General features: G+C 27.1%; 1 protein-coding gene across 2 annotated transcripts; it reads left to right on the top strand.

Moving 5' to 3' along the window:
• The first annotated feature begins 1,593 nt into the window (after window positions 1–1,593).
• Window positions 1,594–22,015, top strand: LOC107168441 (uncharacterized). Of its 2 annotated transcripts, none has more exons than XM_089216282.1 (8): window positions 1,594–2,215; window positions 15,210–15,540; window positions 16,343–17,347; window positions 17,408–17,617; window positions 19,617–19,683; window positions 19,773–21,409; window positions 21,470–21,559; window positions 21,622–22,015. In XM_089216282.1, exons 1-8 carry the CDS (start codon window positions 1,920–1,922, stop codon window positions 21,814–21,816), a joined length of 3,831 nt encoding a protein of 1,276 aa, XP_089072408.1. In that variant the 5' UTR covers window positions 1,594–1,919; the 3' UTR covers window positions 21,817–22,015. The 2 variants fall into 2 exon arrangements, with proteins under 2 accessions (XP_089072408.1, XP_089072409.1); XM_089216283.1 differs by lacking the exon at window positions 1,594–2,215 and adding an exon at window positions 2,560–2,815.
• The last annotated feature ends 1,009 nt before the right edge of the window (window positions 22,016–23,024 follow it).

Genomic DNA, 23,024 nt, shown 5'->3' with positions numbered 1-23,024 from the left:
TTTTTTACATTTGTTTATTGGCCAAATTGTATAGTATTTTAAAAATTGCCCTTGACTTACTTTTTAAACTCGAGTTAAAAAAAATTAAAATTCATTTCAAAAATAACATTTATTTGACTTTTAAAGTGTTAATAATACAACTATTGATTTTTTTTAGACATCTGAATAATACATAAAAATATAAGTACGTAGGTAGCATGGTATTTTACATTTATTGAACATAATATTATAATAATATAATGTTCTTTATGTTACGAAAAAATACCATTTATTTCTTTATTTTATTAATGTTCTAACAGAAATAAATATTATGCAAAGTGAAATCGTTAAAACAATAATCAATTTATCATCAGATCAATCAATATAACGAATTAATCGGATACCTACAAGAAGGCGAGAATTATTAAAAATTATCAAAATGTATTTTTTCGATTTTCCAGTGATTGAGTATCGCAGCAAATAACACCACAGCGACTGTTATTCTAGATAAAAATAGTTACGCAACTATTACGACGTAATCGTTTAGGAAACAGTGAAATTAAATAACAACCAACAATATTAATATAATATATTTCACAGCACAATTCTAGAAGCAGCGCAGAGCAAAGGTTAAAAAGTGCGTGTACAAAATTATATAATAATTATAATAAGGAGGCAGTATATTATTATAAATTCCTAATATTATGTATTTTTGTGGTTTTCTATTAAATCTAGTAAATCTTATCACTGCATTGCTGCAAAGTTCATATCAGATTGATCACACAGCTAAGACACGAATTGATCGTTCATAGAATAGAGAAATTAAATAGCTCACACACAGTTTCAATTTTCATCTTGCTCCACAATTTTAAAAGGCGGGACAGAGCAAAGGTCAAGGGGTGCGTCTACCGTGCTACAAAAACGGTCTTCTTGTCATTTATGTCGTTTGTTCGTATTGACTACACGACGGGGAACGAATGTCCCGCAGGGCATCGCACTGTTCTGTAAAAGGGACAGAATAAACTTCGTTCAATAACGATGAAAATATTACAAAAATGTTGTAAAATCATGTTGGCAATCATTATAGGTGATATATAAATATTGACATTGGCAGTAGTGGAGAAGGGTGAGACACCCTCCCAAAAACAGCCACCCCCCCATCCGATCGACCCCTCCGTGATCTAGCCGTGCAATGGAAACGACGGTCGATACGAATTACGATTTTACCTTATAATGCACACTAAAGCAGCGACGAAGACGATTTCTAATATTACGATATTCACTATTGTGTAAGTCGTAATGTAGGTTCAGCCGTAGAAATTTAATATCGATTTCTATTCACGGGGTTGATGGGCCACCGACGCGCGACGGTGTGGGGTCGAAGCAACAACAACTTTACATGCACCCACTGCTTGGATGATAATATTAATAATAATATTTACTATCATGATTAATATAAAGGAATAAGGATTAAAGAATCCTTTAACATCTTTAATCAATATGTCCCATTATTATATTTTATTATGACTGCTGTCGCCGAGCTATCCTGGTGATAACGCACGTACGAGATAACGGCCGACAGACACTGACGCTATCACGTACATTGGGTCTGGGTGGCAAACCAGGACCCAGCTCCCAAGGACGCTACCACCACCACCACCACCATTGTCACCGTCAGTACCGCCACCACCACCAACACCACCGTCAGAATATTGTAGTCAACTGCAAACCGCAGACCGACAGACCACAGTTGGCACAGTAGTTGCGGGATAGCACTATAGCAGCCCACTACTGACTTGATTTGAGCTACGAGCGCGACGCGCCGTTGTTGTCTGTACTGCCTCGACTCAGTTGCCGCCGCTCTGACGCTCGTCGCTCAGTCGTTGCTCGTCGTCCGCACGGGTAGTGCTGCTGCATTCTGTTGCATTGTTGCCCCTGTCATGTCAAGGGATGTTTTGGAAGTTATCGAAACCAGGTTACTGAAACCGTATAAATACCCGAGACTCGTGCATAACGGGTATTTATACCATTTCCACAAACCGTGTTCGTATCACCTCCGATGGAAATGCAACCGTGTGTACTCAATGAAGTGTCCGGCCGTGCTTAAGACGAACATGGATATGCTAAAACTAGAGTTTATCGGCACCGACCACGATCACATTCACGAACCCGACGACAATGCAATTTCTGAGTTAAGATCGAAAATAAAGACACACCAAGCATCGCCCATGTTCCAGTAAGATATTATAAATAATATATTATAATATTATGTATATTTAATTTATTAATTATTATACCTCCATAGTGGTGCGATAGGGGGTTCCTGTAGACCATTAATTTCCCTACAATCTTGGTTTACTAGTTATCAAGTTATCAATTAAGAATTTGATAACATTATTGTACTACTTTGTTATATTATCATTTCCTGATTAGAAATATTTATTATAACACAGTATATAATATTTATAACTATCCTGTTTTTTTATTATTATTTTTTTCTTTTGGGACTTGGTCGATTATAATTGATTTTATTTTTTATAATATTGATTTAATTATTACGTAATGACCAATTCGTATCTAAATAGATGAACAGTCAGTGAAATTTTTCTCTCCCATAAAAAAAGTTTTATCGTTTCAAATAAATTATTGCTTCCAGTTGAGTTGTCTTAAATTATTGGACCTTCGTACTCTAAAACTAGTCACATGTATCATAGTTATTTAGTTTATTAAAATGGTAAATTATAATTTTCAACATGAGTTTATTCACAACACCCACTTGCATAGTAGAGTTGGATGTCACTATAAGATATATTCAATATTTTATTGAACAAATCAAGTATGTAGTTTTGTATAACTGGCTTTAAAATGTAGATCAGGTGAATAATATCAATTATTGGTGACTTCAAATAGTACTTAATACATTACATTTTATTTTTTATTTTTAATCAAATTACCAATCGTATTTAATATTAGATACCTACATCTCATATGAAATTTTGCAATTTTATTAATTGGAATCATAGTTTGGTTACAATTTATTAGAGTATCGTCTTCAAAAGTATTATTTCTTATCCATTATACTTTAATACTTTATATTTATATATTATAGGTATTTTAGATTATACCCTATATTTTGTACTCTTTTGTATCCATGTTATATTGCTGTTTGGCATTAATAAACTAATAATAATAATAATAATAATTACCTTTATGATTATTGTTTATAGCCGAGAACAAAATAGTTGAACAAATAATATTGTCAGAAACTTTTGGAATAATACCTTACCTTATTGCTACAATTTCAACTTATCATAATTATATTTTTATGTTAGTTTCGTTATTTTTTAGTGATGTTCCTGTATTGTTGACCCATGCACTATTGCTTAGTGCAAATTGTATTTTATAATTGATTTATGTAAAGATATAATAGCTATATGTGCTTTATTGCTTTATCATTTATGATTCAGCGACGATTATTTTTAATCGTTTAAGATAAAAGAAAATTTACTATACAAGAATTTATAAAACATGTAAGATAATAGTTATAGTATTATAGTGGTATACATATTTAAAAACTTGTTCTATACAAATTACTATTAATGAAAAAACAAAAATTCAATTTTGAAATTTATGATATCAAGCAGTGGCACCGAGTTCGTTAAAAAAAGATGGTTCAACTCTCCCCAAAGACCACGCACAAAAATAAATTACACAAAACCACTCGCTTCGCTCGTAAATTAGGAACACTAACTGTCAAACAACTGTATTTTTGAAATTAAATAAATGTATCTTATTCAATAAAACTTACTGTTTAGTATTTACAAACATTTTTATGGTAAATTATTTGCATACATTAATAGGATATAAACTTTATTATACTTCTTACCAATTTATTATTTATTATATATGTATAAAACTTAATAAGTACACAAATTATAAATATGAAAACACATACAGATTTTTATTCATCAAATATAAAATAAATAATAATAATTTCAGTTTACCAAAATACCAAACATTAGGTTAGATGTTTTTATAATATAGATCTAGTACTGGCAAACTCATCTACAACTTGATTATGATCTATATCAGGGGTCGGCAAGTAATTTCTGTTGGAGTCTGGAAGATTAAATAAATTAAATAATTATAAATAAATGAGGTCCAGTGAAAAAAATGTTTGCCAAATCTATGTTTTTATAATAATAATATGAAGAAAAAATGTTAAGACATGTCAACGATCCGGAGGCTTTCTGCGTTCTATGGTCCGGATTCGGACCGCGGTCCGCCAGTTGCCGACTGTTGATCTATATCAATATCAAATTCACAAGAAATAATCATTAATTGCTCTAAGCGGTCGTGACTAATTGTTGTTCTCAATCAGAAGTTTAGAAAAAGCACATACTAAGAATTATGCTAAAATTATTAAATAAATAATGATAGTAATACAATATAAAGGTTACACTTTCATAAAAAATTATTTAGACAGCGACTGAGTGACACAGGCTACTTAGTACTAATATAGATTATGGACATATTATGCCATTGCCCATTATAGTAATGATGATTTTTATATTTATTTTATTTATTATTATTTAATTATATAATTAATAATAATAATACTATAACAATGCAATACCTAGGTAATAGGAGAATAGGTAATACGTGGTAACTGGTAACTGCTTAATGCTTAAGTAGTTAAATACCTAGTACCTACTTTAATACTTTATACTTACTAATATAGTAGTATATATATAGTAAAAGAATTAACAATCTTGGTACAATATTTTTACTTTCCCATTACCAAAGACCCATCCACCCATAATTTTAGGTAGTTCAAATGCACCGCCTTAAGTGTGTACTCAGCGCCACTGATAAAATTAAAATAAAAATAAAATAAAATTGTCATCTAGTAAATTGTATCTGTGATTTTGTTCTAGGTACCTAATAAATGCATTTCCAAAATATCTTTACTACTACTTTAGTAAAATACAATAGTACCTTTTTATTCAGCTTAAAGATCACTGTATTAATTCATATTTGTCTATAATATGCCATCTAAAAAATGACCACCCATCAATATCACATAATCATCTACTGTTACAAATGTTTTACAGAAAATATGAACCTATAAAATAAAACAAATACTTAAAATGTATATATATATGATTAGTTTGGCAAATATATTAATATGTTTGTACCAAATTTATTAAAAATAATTTTTAATTAATTCATTCTGCGCTACACTTACTTGTGTTTTTTATTTAATTAGTTAGTTAAATTAAAGATATAATTATTAATGCTATTATTTATTTATTTATCATATGTTGTTGAGTTCTAACATTAACAACCGGGTTAAATACTAAAATACATATTTATACAACAATGTAAAAAAATATTGTATTAATTGCATAGGCGTGCACATGGGAGGGGGTTCAGGGTATGCAACTGCACCCCCAGCAAGTTCAGCTTAAAAATAGATAGATAGATAAATAATACTTTTTAAGTTATAATTTTTTTCAAACCTGCGGTCACACGATGAGTGCTACCAGTGCTTATATGTACTGTAATCTACATTGTACGAAACACGATTAAAATCGACAATCGTTTTCTGTTATCGAAGTGTGATAATCAATAGATAGTAGCTATATAGACACGTCATCTTGAATTATAATCTAAAATTAATATTAACATAGGTAACTAACATTAACATTAACATTGACTTTTAAGAGAAATACAATTATTAAAATTATTATTAATTTTTATTTTATTTTATTAATCCTGGCCTGACTTGTTATGTGGCTAGGTAACATACTAAAATGTTCAATCTGTTTGTACTATGTACCCTCAGCAAAAATGTCCTGCGCACGCCTATGATTAATTGCCAACATCAATAAAAATAATGATGGATGTTGACCAATTGCCAACGATAAAAACAATTAACTACAATTTTATGGGCTTTAAATTTGAAAATCTGTGTTTGAGTTCCTGTTGTATGCCTCTGGTTTGATAATTTTTGATGACTACCATGGAAAGTTCACATTGAACATTATTCAACTGTCAATTTAACTGTTTATTTTTTTTAATAAATTGCTCTAAATAATAAGACTATAGCATTTAAAGCACCTATTAAGAGAAAATAGACTTGTTTTTTTTTTTTGTACCCCACACTCGCCAATTGCTGTACTACTTTTGTACCACCCTTTAAATTTGTTGTAGTCATAAATAAAATCTAACTAGCAATAGATAAAATATCTAGGGATAAAACGACCAATGTAAAGGAAAAAATATTCAAATAAAAAATAAATTTAAATAACCTATTAAAAATTGATTATTAATTAAGTGGATGTCAGCTTTTCTCTCTCTCTGGTTCATGCTCAACATGGACTAATGCATTTATGCAAAATCTCTTTTTAACTAATCTTTGAGTACTATCACCCATTACAAAAAACATAGAGAATAATATTTTAGATAAAATGACATAGATTTATCAAAATATTGTCTCAAAACAATTTTAACATCATTTAAATTTAGAACATTTTTTTTGTATATTTTGAAAATTGAATAACAATAAAATATGATATTAATATGTCATTCCTTCAAAAATATTATTCTCTATCTTTTTTGTAATGTCTGATTTTACTCTAAGATTAGTTAAAAACATAGAAAAAACAATTCTGCGTAAATGCGTTTTGTCTATGTTGAGTGTGGGCTATAGAGAGAAAACAAATAGTGCGCTGATATCCTCTTTAAATTAAGTACATAATTTTGTATTGGTGTCAGTTTCCTCAATTTTTTAACATTTTATAAAATTTGAAGATTTTATTTTATATTTTAGTTGTTTCCTTAATTTTCTACCCATTTACACCAATCTACTGCTTGATACCAATTTAGAAGAGGGGAGTTCATAATAATGTATTATATCAACAAGAATGATTTCTTAGGGAATACTATAACATTATTGTCATAATTATGTTAAATTTTGTTAATTTTTTTGATTAGAGAAAGATATGAATTTTTTTCAAGTCAGATTAAAAATTAGGTTAGGTTTAGTAATTGGAAAATAACAAATAGTATGCATTATTCAAATGTATATTTTAGCTTCTATAGTTATAGTTTTGAAAATCGAACTATGAATCCGCAAAATGTTCTCTTCTTTAAAAAAAAAAAAAAAAAAAAAAAAAAAAAAAAAAATGAAAACTGACTTTCTGTTCTACAGGGCACAGTGTTTCTCCTGTAAGACATGTTTTTGATGGTGTCAACTCTGAAGTTCTTAAATAGGTTTATTTTTCATTTTTATATAATTTGATAATATAATAATAAAATTAATAAAGTATTGAATTTTAGTCTATTAATTTTACAATTTTTCTGTAAAATATTATCATAATGCATTGTTTTGAAACAAAACATATTATTATAATTAATTTGAATTTACTTATTATGTCCACTATAATATTGAGTAACATCGATAACTAAAGATATACCTAATTATTATTTTGTGGAACTTAGTATGAAACATATTATTATTAGGTATTATTAAATGTTTTTAAAATGTGAAACAAAAATGAACAATGTACCTAACTAGGTATAAATATATATATATATATATTTTTTTTAAACAGGTTATTTAAAATGTAATTACTGTTTTTCGGTACATTTGTTATACTTATGTTTAAATGTAATAAAAGTAACATGCTACCAGATATTTTCCCTCTGTAATAAAAATTGAAGAATCAGACATGTTTTTGGGTCTGTGCTGTGCTTTTGAAGTAAAAACAAATATCTAGTAGCATTTTTAAGAATTAAATTTAATTTTTTTATTATTATTCCCATAAACATATCTATATGTAAAAATGTGTTAGGATAGGTTAGGTTATTTTGTTGTATGTATTAGTTATCCTGGATATTTTATCTGTTGGATATTATCGATATTTATGACCTCAGATATTTTGTACTTAATAGCATATTAAGTTTCCATTGCTTACAGATAATAAAATAATAATTATGATATTAGATTTTATTTTCTGTATTATAATTAGAGAATAGACTTTAATCCCATTAAAATAAGAAAAATTTCTTAAATAATATGATTAAGGCCGGTTCTTACAATGTCCGGTTAAGTTGTCCATTAGCGGTTAACCAATGGTTAGTAGGATTTTTACCAGCAGAATTTTGCCGGTTAAGTGTCTGTTAACTTTAACCGAACATTGTAAGAACGGCCCTTATAGCTTTAAAAAATGATTAAATATCAAAAAATGCACTAAAAAAATGCCCTAAAAAACTTTTAAATTCAATAAAAACACAGTTTTAAACTTAAAACTTGTAAAAAACTCATTAAGTTAACTCAACAGTGCAATACAAAATTACAATTTAGATAAATAGCTTATCTTATCTTTACTTAATTGCATGTAATATGTTATACTTGTAACTTGTATATATGTATATATACGTGTGTACACATGTTAATAATAATTTCGTCTGGAGTCGAGGTTTATCTAATTGGTAAAAATATAATAAATAATAGTTTTTATTTTTTTAGGATGAATGTTAATCTAAATTTTAATCAAATTTTATCTATTCCTGTATAAAAATACCCGTACATTAAAAATATCAAAAAATGTAATTAAATCTTAAAAACTCAAAAAAAAGTTTCATTTTTAATTCTTTGATGTATGAAATGAACTTTGTGATTGGAAAGCAATGTTCAGACATTCAAAAAAAAAAAAAATGCCATTTGCATTCAAATCCATTCCCTAATTATAATATATTTTATTATTTAGCCTAATTAAAGCTAGTCTATAGAGGTATAAAATTGAGTATCTAACATCTATTATGTAAGAGGCAAGTTGCATGGTTGAGGCTTATATATTTAATAAATCCTTGATAAATTTTGATAAAAAATTATTAAGAAAGTAAAACGGAAACAACAGATTATAATAGGCTAATACAGATATTTGTAGTAGGGTTATATTTTAACACATATCTATTGTGCAAATCTTAAGTTTTTGACAGATTAGCGCCAAATTTTGCACAGATATTATTTGGGATCACAAACTAGGGACTGATTGTAAGAATAATTGAATTGAAATCACAGGTAACAGCTATTATATTATACATATAAAAGGTGAAACGTATGACTATGGCTGAGCCTTGTCTAATAATTTTTGATCCAATGTTTTATTGATTATCGTATTTTCGTGCAATGACTGGAAATACAAACATACAGTCTGTACAATTTGTACTACTAGTGTAGATGAGTATAAATTTGGATTAAACATTTTTACCATAATATTATTATTATAGTGTATTTGCTAAAAGGATTAAATTGTCATGCTAATTCTAGGATTAAGAAAACAAAAAATCTTTAAAACTCCTTGATTTGTGCATATGGCTGTAAGTACTTCATATCAGAAATCATTTTCTAGTATGGTACTGAAGCCTCATTTAAAGAGCATTTGTCCATTTTCACTATTCTTTATAACCTTTGTATGTGCATTTTAAGTGAACCTCTTATTTTACTTATATGAATCTAAGTATAAAAATAAAAGTATTAGTTTTAAAATGTATTGCACGATTTATTGTATGAAGTACCTAATTCTTTGTTAAATAAAATAATACAAGCATTTTAAAAATGTGTTATCTTTGTGAAATTAAATCCAAATTTTTGATTAAAGTTAAGTGCCACTGAATTAGATATTTCATCGCTAATATCAAACCTATAAATCCATAGTACTCATTGAAATTGCTGATCTGGAGTAAATACTGACATTACCAATTTAATGACAAACAAATACTAGATATATTGTATAATTTGAGTAGTAGAATTTTGGCTTAATCACCCAATAGATTAGATGGGATGTTTGATAAATGCGACGTGGTAGCCATATTCTATTAATATCATTAAATTTTAATGAACTTTACTTTAAGTCATAGTAACAGAGAATATTTAGCAAAATCTCTAGTTACCAGTACCATACACTAAATCATCATTATATACATATTTGAGTGTCAAATTTTTAATTCAAAATATGTTTGTTCATGTTATGCAATCAAACTAATAGTCCTTTAAAAAAAATGAAATCAAGAAATAATTACAATATTTGAATAAACAACTGAAAATTATTATCTATCTATAAAACTATAATTTAGGTTATCGATAATAAAAACATCCAATTTGTATATACTATACTGTTGTAACTATAAAAATATGACAGACGTCAAATGAAAAAAGCTTGGCAAGTTTGTACACTTTAGCTATATAGACGTATAGTAGGTGTTCATAGGATTTGATATAACAGTGTTGTTAAGTTTGAATTCAATAATATAAAACTATAATAAATTTATAATATAAATTGATTCTGAGTGAAGACAATCGGTTACACTAAAATATTATTAATTATATTTATTTGAAAATAACATAGTGGGTGTACAATTTAGTTATATAATAATACTTTTTAAAAATTTTAATACCCACTAACTATTAAATCACAACAAAATTACTAAAATTGTAATTCTTTGTTGGGATTTATAATATCTTCCAAATTTTAACTTAAAATTTTATATATAAAAAATAGTGTATATATTTTTATATAAAAATTATATTTATAATTATTTTATATATTTTCTACTTGGTTACAATACAAATTACTTATGAGAAACCTAATTTTAAATTTACAATCCTTAGCTATAAAAATTTTATATTTTATAAATTTTAAGTATAAAATAATTTGTAAATTTTCGATATTTTATGATTTTTGACACAATTTAAACTTTAAATGCTTTTTAAAAATCCAATTAATATTGGGATAAACTTTTTTTTATATAAGAACACATATTTCTCAAAATTGAAAATTTTCGTGATTGTTTTGAAATAAATCCTTACCTTTTATACTCTCAATTTTTTTAAAAATAATTTCTTCTAACAACAACTTATAAAGAACTTAGTATTAAACTTTCTTGTTTTTGACAGAGAAAAAAAAATTTTTGACACATTTCACAATATTGACATTTTTAATTTTTAAAAAACTAATAAAAATAAAAATTTTCTTATGTCTAAAAATAACACAAAATATATTCGAAACATTTTAATTAAAGATTTATGGTGTGTGGAAAATTTACATTTAAATATTTGGTGAAAATTGTAAATATCTACTGTTATTATTTTCTTAGTTCCACCTAATAAATTAAATATTTTTTTGTCAAAAACTGGTTTTGTGTAAAAATTACTTATTTTCCTTAATTGTTTCTTTGTGTTTTTTTCATATCTTTGAAAAGTTACCAAGAATTTTATATTTTTGATCTAACAAAGTTTCAACTAGAATCATATTCCTTATCAGAGAAGATTCTGAAGTAGAAAACCAAAAATTGTACTGACCCCAAAAATGCAATGATAGCCACACACACAAAACACAAAATCAATATATTCAACCGGCTCAGATTCTAAAAACATGTGTTTCCAATAGTGCCGTCCTTAGGGTGAGAGTTGAGCAGTGGCCAAGGTTCAGGTCCTATGATGACAAAAAATTAGTGAAATTGGCTTTAACAATTATGGTAGGTACCACATAAAAATATCGAAATATCCAGTAATATTGTAAATACAACTCATTGGCTGTGGTGATGCCGATACCGGATCAATTTTTTCATCGAATTGTTATTATTTATTACTTATTACGTATCAGTACCTAATAGACAGATGTTACATTTAAAAAATTAATTAAATATAATATATTTAATCATTGGTAAATTATAGTTTTACCTTTAAATAATGTATTTAAGGAGGTATCAATATGAAAACGTAAAACAACTACTAAATAATATTATGTAGTAGGCAAATAGTAATATTAATGCTAATAATTATAGTACTTGTGTTTATTATAAATTGTTGTTATAGGATGGTATAGTACGGTTGCGGGTCAATTTTAAATTGCTTATGGATTATTTTAGGTTCGTTTCGCCACTGATTATAGGTAAATATAAAATCTAGAAGGTGTTACATCTTACCTACTTGTATTTGTTTCCTGGGCGGCGACTGATCCTCGAAAATCCTTAGGACGGCCTTGTTAGGTTAAGTTAGGTTCCACTCAGCTGTACAGTAATGTCGAATATACCTCTGCGCAGTTATGAAGTAGTAAATTTGAATTTATCGCATATGAAAAAAGATTCTGACCAAATACTGTCTCTCAGCCATTATTAGTTATTATTAAGTAGATTTTATCTTATATTTGTATTACTATTTTACTGCAATTATTAGTACTGTAGATTGAATTACTTTTCGCAAGAAAACATTGCGTTTATTATACTATTAACTTTTTAGTCAATACTGACTTACCTATTAGAAATTCACACCTAGTATAAATTGGGTTTAACTTAAAATGTATCTAAATATTTTGGAAAAAGTTCATTGAGTTAAGAAAATTATAATCTAGTGACCGTGAAATATTTCTAGTTTCTACGAATATTACGTTTTGAAATAGAACATAAAAACTAAAATCGTTATTATCGATGAATATACATTTTTGTCAAAATTCAAACTTCTATATATCTATAATGATTAATAAATTAATAAATCTATACTGATTAATAAATTACTCTTTATTTCATTGTTCTCTTGGACTCAATAACTATTGAATAGTTTTCAAAAAAGTGTTTATCGATCGATTCCTTGATAGGGGAGGGGAGGGTTTTTAGTTAAGTTTTTCTACCCATATAGGTTAGGTTAAGTTGGAGTAAATCGCGCTTCACCTATGTATTTAATTATAACTCTCACAAATCGATTATTTTTTTTGTTTTGTTTATGTACAGGGTTGCCATTGGTTACAGACAAAATAGTTAAATGTTATGAAAATATAATAGATATAATTGTAGGTATGTAATTTAATACATTTTGTGATTTAGACTAATATTTTATACTAGCTAATCCTTTTGCATTTCGTTGTACGTCAAAAATACGATATGATAATATGTATATAATATGATTCAAAATTTGTGTTTAAATCGTCGTTTGATACCCGACATAGCTATAGTGATCATAATATTTTATCGCATTTATTAATTTGTAAAGATGAAACAATATATAAAATTGGTATCTAATAACGAATTGATAATTTTTAATTAATTCATCCATACTGAATTGTAAAACCAATAGCAACACTATAATAAACAAAATGATATTTAAATGTATTATTATTATTATATACATATTATTTCTATAAAAAGTCTCAAGTTTGCGATAAAAGAAAAGGCCACTAATCAAGATAAAATACTATAGGTTAGGTATAGCCTGCAATATAGATCCATTGGATAAAGTAACTTATTGTAGCTTTCTGATGGTCAATAAAAATGTAAGTAGTTCCATAAATTAAACCGAAACGGCAATAATTATATGAAAATAATATTTAAAATAACATTTTAACATTTATAAATAATAATTGACATTTCTGTGTTCCGACGCGTACCATGCGTAATCAGTCAACCAACATAATTATTTAATTGTTTGTTTTATAAATATACCATTAACATGTATACATTTAGTTTTGCTGATTTCAACTCCTTAAAATAAAGTTTTTTAAAAATCCTTTCTTATTGCCCGGTGAATGTATTAGAGGAACCGTTATTCCAAATTTTAAGTTCGTACGTTGAGTAGTTTTTGAGATACATTGATCAGCGACAGTGGCGGACCTACGATTTTATTTTGGGAGGGGGCAATATTTTTTTACATCAGTACAAGTCTTGTACTACAAGATAAGACGTTACATTATAGCAGCTTTCACGGTTGACTTATAAATATAAAGTATAATATAATTAAATATTAAGTATCAAAACAAAATCAGAAACCTGAATTTTTCATGATTCGTGATTATAAGTCTTACGTCATTCTTACTCATATTATGGGCCAAGAGGGGGACCCAAGCCCCTCTCGTCACCCCTTAAATACGCTAATAATCAGTGAGTCTGTAATATTTGGATTTTATATGTATAGATTACTATATTCTATAGAAGTATAAAATTGATCGACTTACGGCTAATGGCTATTATAATTACTTATATAAAAGGAGAAGTTTATGGCTTTGGCTTAAAGCAGTGGTTCTCAACCTTAGGTTAGGTTACTAGTAACCTAACCCTCATCCACGATAACCTAATACTGCGTCTTCCTAACATCAAAATAATAATAATATATATTAAAAAATATACAGTACTGGTTGAGAACCACAGGCTTAAAGAATCATAAAAATACTTAAACGTTTTTAACGGATTGGTTTTCAAATCCAATATCTTTTCTGCTAGCTATTAAAATGAATCTAGTTAGTTGGTACTTATGGAATATTAAAATTAGCAATACTTTTCAAAACATCGTGGAAAACCCGAAATATTTACGCGAAATCAGTTTTTGACAAAATCTTACTTAATTTATTGCAATTCAAAAACAAATGAGATACTTGAAATGTTCATTCGATATTAAATTAAAATTTTCTATACATTCCATATTTTTTTCAAAATATTAAGCAATTAATAGGAATTTCACATTTTCTAGTTTTTTTTTATAAATATCGATAAATACATTTTTGCCTTGTCCAATGCTCAAAAAATAACATAAGGTTCCCCATAATTCGTTAATATTGCAACTTCAATTATCAAAGGACATGCTTTTATTTTTAAGAGCATTTAAAATATCAACAAAATTCACAAAAACTTGAAAATTATTTTTTAGCTTAAATTTATAGAAATTTCATGACTAGCTATAGATTAAAAATGTAATTCAAGGTTTCTCATAATATGTAGTTCATCATATAATCAAAAAAATCTAAAAAGCTATAAATGATAAGCATTTTAAATACATATACAGTATAGCAACTTGGTCAGTAACGAAATACACTCGACACTTACTGCATAAAAGTGTAGTATATACTATATATAAGTACTAGAAACTTTCTTACTTTTGACCCACTAATACACCAACTAAATTCACTTCCCTGTCAAAAATGTTATGGCAGGGGAAGATTGAATCTTTTTTTCTACTATTAAAATAACATTAATGTAGGATTAATATATTTATTGCTCTTCTCAAAATTAAAAATATTTAGGTAGATAAATAATAGAAGACATGTATAGAAACAAAAATCACTTTCTTATAGAATTTTAAATTATTACTGTTTTTATGAAAGATTATAGGAATAAATTTATAAGATTGAAGCATGTTTGGCTAATTTTATTTATTTAAAATTTTTTTATTTTAGAAATAATACTACGTTCAAACCGAGGGATGGTCATGTTAACATTCGCATTGATCAAAAACTTATACCTAAGAATAATACCAGATTTAAACAGAAGAATGGTTATCCTGGCGAAGCAAATTTACCTGAAGATATTAAAAATAATAAACTAGCTAGATTTTGTGCTTCAATGAATCAAATTTTTTTTATTGATCCACTTGATCCTGATTATGAACATAGATACACAGATGAATGTAAAAAAAAAAGGAAAAAAAAAATAAAATTTACTGTTAAACATTTTGATTTTATTAGTCAAAACATTCGAATTACAAGAAATTCAACAAAACAAAAACAAGTAAGTTATTTAAATTTAAATTTAATTATTTACTTTTTAAATTGCATATTGTAGTAAATTCATTTTTTTTTAGATGGTAAACAAAATAAAAACTTGTTCTATTATTGTTACTGTTAAAGATGCTATTGCTGCGTATTATCTGTTCAAATAATTAAAGTTACTGTAATTTCATTATTAAAGTCACTCAAAGTCTAACAATATAATTAAAGTGCTTTATTTTTGGATAAAAGTCTAATAAATTAATATATTATTTTATCGATATCAAAACTTTAAAAAAAAAACATAAGATTTCTTACACGTTTGTAAGGAAGTTGTACTTGTTAATCACTTAAACACATAATAAATATAAATATATATATATAAATATAAATATATTATATATACATTATTTTCTAATGTTTTTTTTTTTATATATATAAATTAATACTCTTGTGATGGTTAAGTAGATTTTTTTTATTGATTTATAAGGTTTGAAGTGAGTAAAAGTGAAATTACATATGTAATAAATCATTATGCCATAATTTTAAATTTGTAATTACTTTATATAATATTTATTGAAATTTTACTGTGTAAATAACTAACTATGTCCCTATTAATTTTACATAATATAGCAATGATATTAATAACTATCACTTTAAACTGTTAGATATAATAAACAATTCTGATGTTTAAATAAAGACGGTTATTATTTTTATGTTTTATAAAAATGATTATATAACACTGAATTGTTTTGTAATTTATCTGTATTTATGTGTATATTTTATTGATATTAACCATAATTATTTATTTTAACTGTTTTTAGATTGAGTTTAATAATTCCGAAAATGACATAACGGAGAATACTGTAAGGTGTTCTCCATTCAATGACAAGACCAAAACTATTGACCAATCTCATGAAGAAATATCACTAAAAGAACAAAACTTGATTGTCAGTAAGAAGAAGGAAAATGATGGCCAAATTAATGAAAGTACCTTGCTTACAAATAAAGAAAATAATAATTTGCCCACTAACACTAGCAAAATAATAAATGATAAAACTATTAATACTCCCAAGGAAAAAAATTCTTCGATTAGCAATACATACAAAGATAATAATACACATGAAGAAATTAATATGTTAACTGATAATACTCATACTTGCAAAGAAAAAAAATCATTGATTAGTAATATTAAAAAAAATATAATTAAAAAAAAATATATATTGACTAGAAATAAATGTAAACAACAAAGTATTTTTACTAGTAATATGAACAAAACAAAATACTTATTAACTAAACGTAAACTAAAAAATAATAATAACTTGACTAATAATACGAACAAAAAAAAGAGTTCTTTGATTAATAATTTAAACAAAAAAAAATGCGTTATGACAAGTAAAAAAAAAAAAAATTCTGTAACTACAAATACACACAAAAAAAAATACACTGATACTACTGACAAACAAAAAACAAAAAGTGCATTAACCACAAATGATCGCAGAAAAATTATTTCTTCTAAATTAAAAAAAAACAATTTGAAACCTACAAATCAAAACGCGCTTGAAACAAAAAATACATCTGTAATTAACGGATCTACAAATAAAAATACATCTAAAATTTTATCACCTAAAATTAAAAATTGTATGAACAAGGCTATTGATAATGAGGACGATATAATTATTAGTAATGACAACGATAGCTGTTATGATGGTACAGACCATCATGATAATATAAACATTGATGTTGATGATAATTTGATATCGATTTATCGTAAAGAAAATTGGCCCACAATTTTAAACAAATTGAGTGATCCTTCAACAGGAATTGAGGTAATACAGTTTTATTATATTGAAAACATATTTAAATAATAATATTAAATAATATTGTAGGTATTCAAAAGTATTTTATTTTACAAAGTGTATGATGAGACAATGCATCAATATACTAAAACTAAATCAAATATTCAGAAAATGAAAAAACGTTGCCTAAAATGGAAGATGAAGTATGAATGTTTGGCATTTGAAATGAAAACATTATTAGAAAGTACAGAAAGTGATGGAAATACAAGACATATCAGTATTCAACATCAAAATCAAAAGGTAAATTTCAACACTCTATTTACATTTTTAATGATGATACGAGTAATATCTATATTTTAATGCACACTGGAGGCCAGAGTTTTTCATCCGCTTGAGCTTTCTCTTTCTATCATTAGAGCAGAGATTGAATAGGGTTGGTTTTTTGCTCCGCCGCCTTATTACACCAAGCGCTCGATGTGATAAAGTCAACTCTTACCTCTGTTCTGAATGTCGAGTCATCCTGTCCACCGCTACCAATCAGATATCGTTGACTGGTAAATTTATATTAAAATGCTCATCTTCATCAAACTCTCACGTGATTGAATAATTAGCTCGATTTACAACAAATAGAAACTCGTTTGAAGGTTCACACCGTTAATTTCATCCTTGATACAAACATTTTCAACGGGTTTTCCCATGTTAACAAAGTCTACGAACAACCTTCATATGACATAAACTTTGATGCACTAACCATCTCTCCAGACGTGATTTAATTTCCTGGGCCACACCCCTAATATTTTACGCTTAATGCCCCCATACATGATTAAAAATTTACTGCCGACAATTTTTTAATTCGCATACCTTGGTTTTTACTCACAAATCAGTCAGACGACGACACAATCAGGAGCAACGTTCACTTACTTTTTCCCAGAATTACAGATAAAGTCATCAATTCATTATCCACCTTTCTGCTTTCGTTTCTTCCTTGTTCCTTCACAATTGAATTCTGGGCTATTTTAGAAGCTCTGACATTCATATGTTTTCTCTCCCCCACCGTATTATTCCTCATTATCACTGATTCTCAATCCATTTTCTTAGTAATCGTCAACAACTCCTTCCTTTCCAAGTTCTCTCCCGTAATTCTAAAAATCTGTTACATCCCTCAAAAAAAATCGTCTCCTTCCAATAGACTTCATGGCACATTGGCATAAAGGACGACTCATTAGCTGGCTCCACCGCCAACCAGTCTTACTCGGGTTTTCTGGGGTGTTCTTATTTAGTCACCATACATTGAACATCCATACAAGAGCTATGGAAGCCGGAATGGGATACCCTACCTGTGTCATATGCTTCTGGTTATGGATATTGCGTACGATAGACCTTTTTGATTGCGTACGTTTCCAGTATAACAATGAAAACACGTAAAATCACTCGATTGTGTTGCAGAGTTGACAAATTTGGCAAAAATATTGTTTTTGAAAATTCAATATACGTTCTGAGAAAATAATTTTCCGTCTTTTATTGTACATTACTTTTCTCAAGGATTTTATATCTAAATGTAATACTTCAAAATCTGTTATCATCAGTTTAGATCTGATTATTTTTTATGGTCTTATTGAAATTGAGCCATTTGTTTTACTTTTACAATTTTCTAGTAAAATTTGGTGATAAATTTTGACAACATTGCACAAAAATAACATACGCAATCAGATTAAATAAAAAGGTCGAAAAAACATACCGCCGATAAGCAGCGATAAGTATTCTTCCTTTGGTTATAGATTCCTTATTAAAAACATGTCTTTTAAACCATGGTTTCAATCCCTAAAGATTATAACTAAATACACCAGATTACACTTTAGTCTCGCCAGTAGATGAATAACCACACCACTAATTTAAATTGGGTCTCAACAGTACCTCATATTGTGTCCTCTACCTAACTGTGGTGTGGATAACTGCGACTTTCGACACCTCAATTATTCTTCTCTCTTCATCCAAAGAACCCGGCTAAAATTCCATTTCTCAACTTTTCCCTCGTTGATGTTTTATTAGCCTACAATGTTAACATAATTAAATATACGCTCAATTATATAATGCAATCTATTAGAATTTTAAAATTTAAGCTTTAACAATTAATTCTATATTTATGTATTAATTAACAAGATATTAAATGTTAGTTTGAAATCTCAAAAAAAAAAACAAAAAAAACTGAATAACAATAAAATTATCTATATAAAATTTTATTAGCTAATTATTCTTTTAAATTTAATTTTATACTTAAAAATGTCTTCATTATGTGTAGGATACAACATTATGTAAAAATATTGGAGTCGGAGAGCAAGAAAACGAAGCTGGAATACAAAAAACAGGTAAATCAAATATCTTGTATATAAATAACACACTCGCTTAGAGTTTATGAAAACTAATAATAAAATAATTTTTTATCTTTTTTCTCTAGTTTCTACAAACCATATCACACCAGAAAACTTCAAAACTTTAAAATTATACCAACAATCTTTAAACAGTGAAAACAAAAGTCCAACTGAATCTAAAATAGATATTAAGTCAACTAAACCTAAAGAAATTGAAATGAATATAGTGTTTACACCAGTGATGGTTGATTTGATCAAAGAAACAGTTTCAATGTTAAGCTCAGAATCGTTAAAAAGTAATAAAAGAAATTTAACCGAATCTGACGCATGTATTTCAAGTGTTAAAGCTAAAATATCAAAAACTAAACATTCTTCTGTTCTAAGTATTGATCATTTGGACCCACCAGATACAACAGTTTCAACAATAAACTTAAATTCATTTTATAGTAAACAAAAAAATTTAAATCGATCTGACTCCGTTATTAAGATGACTCATTCTAAAATGATTGAATCAAATTTGCCTTATACTCCACTTTTAAGTACTCCAAAACCTTCAACAATTAACCCAAAATTGTTAGATAGCCAAAAATCTAATTTAATTCAAAGTGATTCAAGTATTAAGTTATCTAAATTTTTAATAAATGAATTTAATGAACCTGCTTCTTCAAACTACATCGATTTAAGTGTAGACAGCCCACAAGATATGACAGCTTCAAGATTAAGTCCAAATTTTATTCAACATAATACAGCTATTCAGATGACTAAATCTAAATGCATTGAGTCTAATGAATATTCTTCTTCAGTGTCCACAAATGTATGTCCAAATACTCCTATTTTGACACAATATGACCCAGAAATTGAAATATGTGAATTAACTGAGTCCGATGTGATTGATTATTATGAACCTTTCATGTCAGATTCCATTGATAGTACTGTAAACTATCAACCAGTTATAACAACTTTAGGGTTAAGTTCTTATTCGTCAAGTAGTCAAGCAATCATTGAGACTCAATATAACACAGATACTATGAATACAAAATCTCAGTTTATGGAGTCTACTCCAGCATACATCGATTTAACTGCAGACAGTCCACCAGATTTAACAGATTCAAGTGAAAGCCTCAATACGTTTGTTGGTCAGTCACGTTTGACTCAACACAACACACAAATTGAGTGTTATGAACCTACTACAGCAGCATCTTTTGCTTTAACTGTAAACAATCCACCGGATATGATGAATTCAAGGTTTAACAATGAAAACAATATATTCACAGAATATAATGAAGGTATTAAGCTAATTTCATCTACTTCAATGTCCACTGATTTAAACAGAAATATTCCAACATTTTCAAGTTCATCTTCGAGAGAAATATCTCCGTTGAACTATAATCCTAATTTGAACATGTTTGATCAACCAAGAGTTGATGTATTAGTAGTTGAAAAAGATGCACAACTTTCGACATTAAATTCAAGTAGAATGAAACGTGTAGATTGGAAAAGCCCTAATAATCTGATGGTTATCCCAAAAAAAGTTCCAATCATGAAATCCCGTGAACGTGCTGTTCTTCCAGTTGCTATCAAACGACTTAAAGGGTTAAAACCAAATGTGAATATACCACCACACTATCCACTGTTAAATGAATTACTTACACAACAGACAAATAAAATAATAAAACCGGATAAAATAAATTTTGTATCAAACATACCAATTCTTTCTGTCATTGTAAGTCCTGTATATTTTTATTACTAAATGCATATTTATTTTGATATTTTTATGTAATAGAATCAAATGAAAGTAAATTCACAACCAACTAACACAACTATTGAAATGGATCAAATAAATATGTTCAATACACCTGTCATTCACCTTAATGTAAGTCATGTATATTTTTATCACTAAATACATATTTATTTTTATACTTATATATTCAATAGAATCGAATGAAAGCACCATTACCTGATGTTGTTTATGAAAGCACTCAAATAACGAATGAAAATAATTATCAGGAGACTATTCAATCAAATTATACATATAATCCACTTAAAGCACCACACCAAATCAAACCTGTACCCATAGCTATTCCGTTACCATCTTCAGAAATAATCTATGATTATTCAACCGAGGTATAAATCATTTGTATTTAAAATATTATAAGCATATAAATATACTTTTTTAAGTATTGATTTTATTTTGTATCAATAATTAATTTAATGAACCAATTATTAATGTGTTATATTTTATTGTTTCCTTTGTACTATTTTATTTTTAGTATTAATGTTTTAACAATAAAACAATAAATAAATGTAAAATAAAAATGTTCAGTTTTTATATTATAGTGTTTTTATATCAGCTAAAATGTATATTTAATAAAATCATATAAATTAAAATTAATTTTGGCAAAAATTGAGAGTTGAGATCATATAGTATTAATGAAAAATCTGTGTATGTAAAGATTTGTTCTGGCATGGTAATCTTACCAGGTGTAATGAAAATATCTTACTTTCGAGGACCAAGTATACATACAAACAATAATAGCATACAACCGAGATAGAACATATGTTTACTGATAATGGCCAATGTTCAGATAATGTAAATATTATCCCAATTAACTTGACAAGTTTAATACGACACTGATTGTGGTTTAAATTTAGGGTAATAATAATTTTACATAGAAAAAAAATGAAAAGAATTGGTATTTTTTTATATTAGAGATATTTTAAACTATTAAAATTATTGTTACTATTTAAAGTTATTACAACGATTTAATTATTTTTGTTACATGTTTGCACAAATATAAATTAACTATAATAAAAACTATAATTACATAATATGCTACAGAGGCTTGACATTTGCATATTTTTGTACTACTTTTACAATATATGTTACATCCCTAAATCCTGATCACTATTTAATGATTGTTCATTAGCTATTTTTCTTATAAATTTTATTAAAATTTTGATATCATTGTATTTTTAACATAACTAACAAATATATTATATATTAAATTGATTGTTTTTATTAGACATCCGTACCAATGTTCCATTTTTATTTCAGAATTCAGAATATAACTCATTTATTGAATCAGTTTTACCTCTGCCTAATGTTTACTTCTGGTAGTTAATGAAACTGTGTTAGTATTTTTTAGGATGGTAATATTTATTAATTAATTTGTACTACCTACTTGTTGAGTTAAATTTTCTTTTGATTAACCTTCATACAATTTTTTTAATTCATTTTTATTATGAGTTCCTATTTACTTTAATATGTTAAAGATAGGTACATCAATATATTCTGTGATATATTTGAATATCTACCTTTCTTAAGAGGACGCCACACC

This window comes from Diuraphis noxia, unplaced genomic scaffold (genome assembly GCF_037042655.1).
Source record: "Diuraphis noxia isolate RWA-SAM2 unplaced genomic scaffold, SU_Dnox_SAM2 contig0001, whole genome shotgun sequence".
NCBI lineage: Eukaryota > Metazoa > Arthropoda > Insecta > Hemiptera > Aphididae > Diuraphis > Diuraphis noxia.
This window is presented reverse-complemented; position numbering and strand designations above follow the sequence as displayed.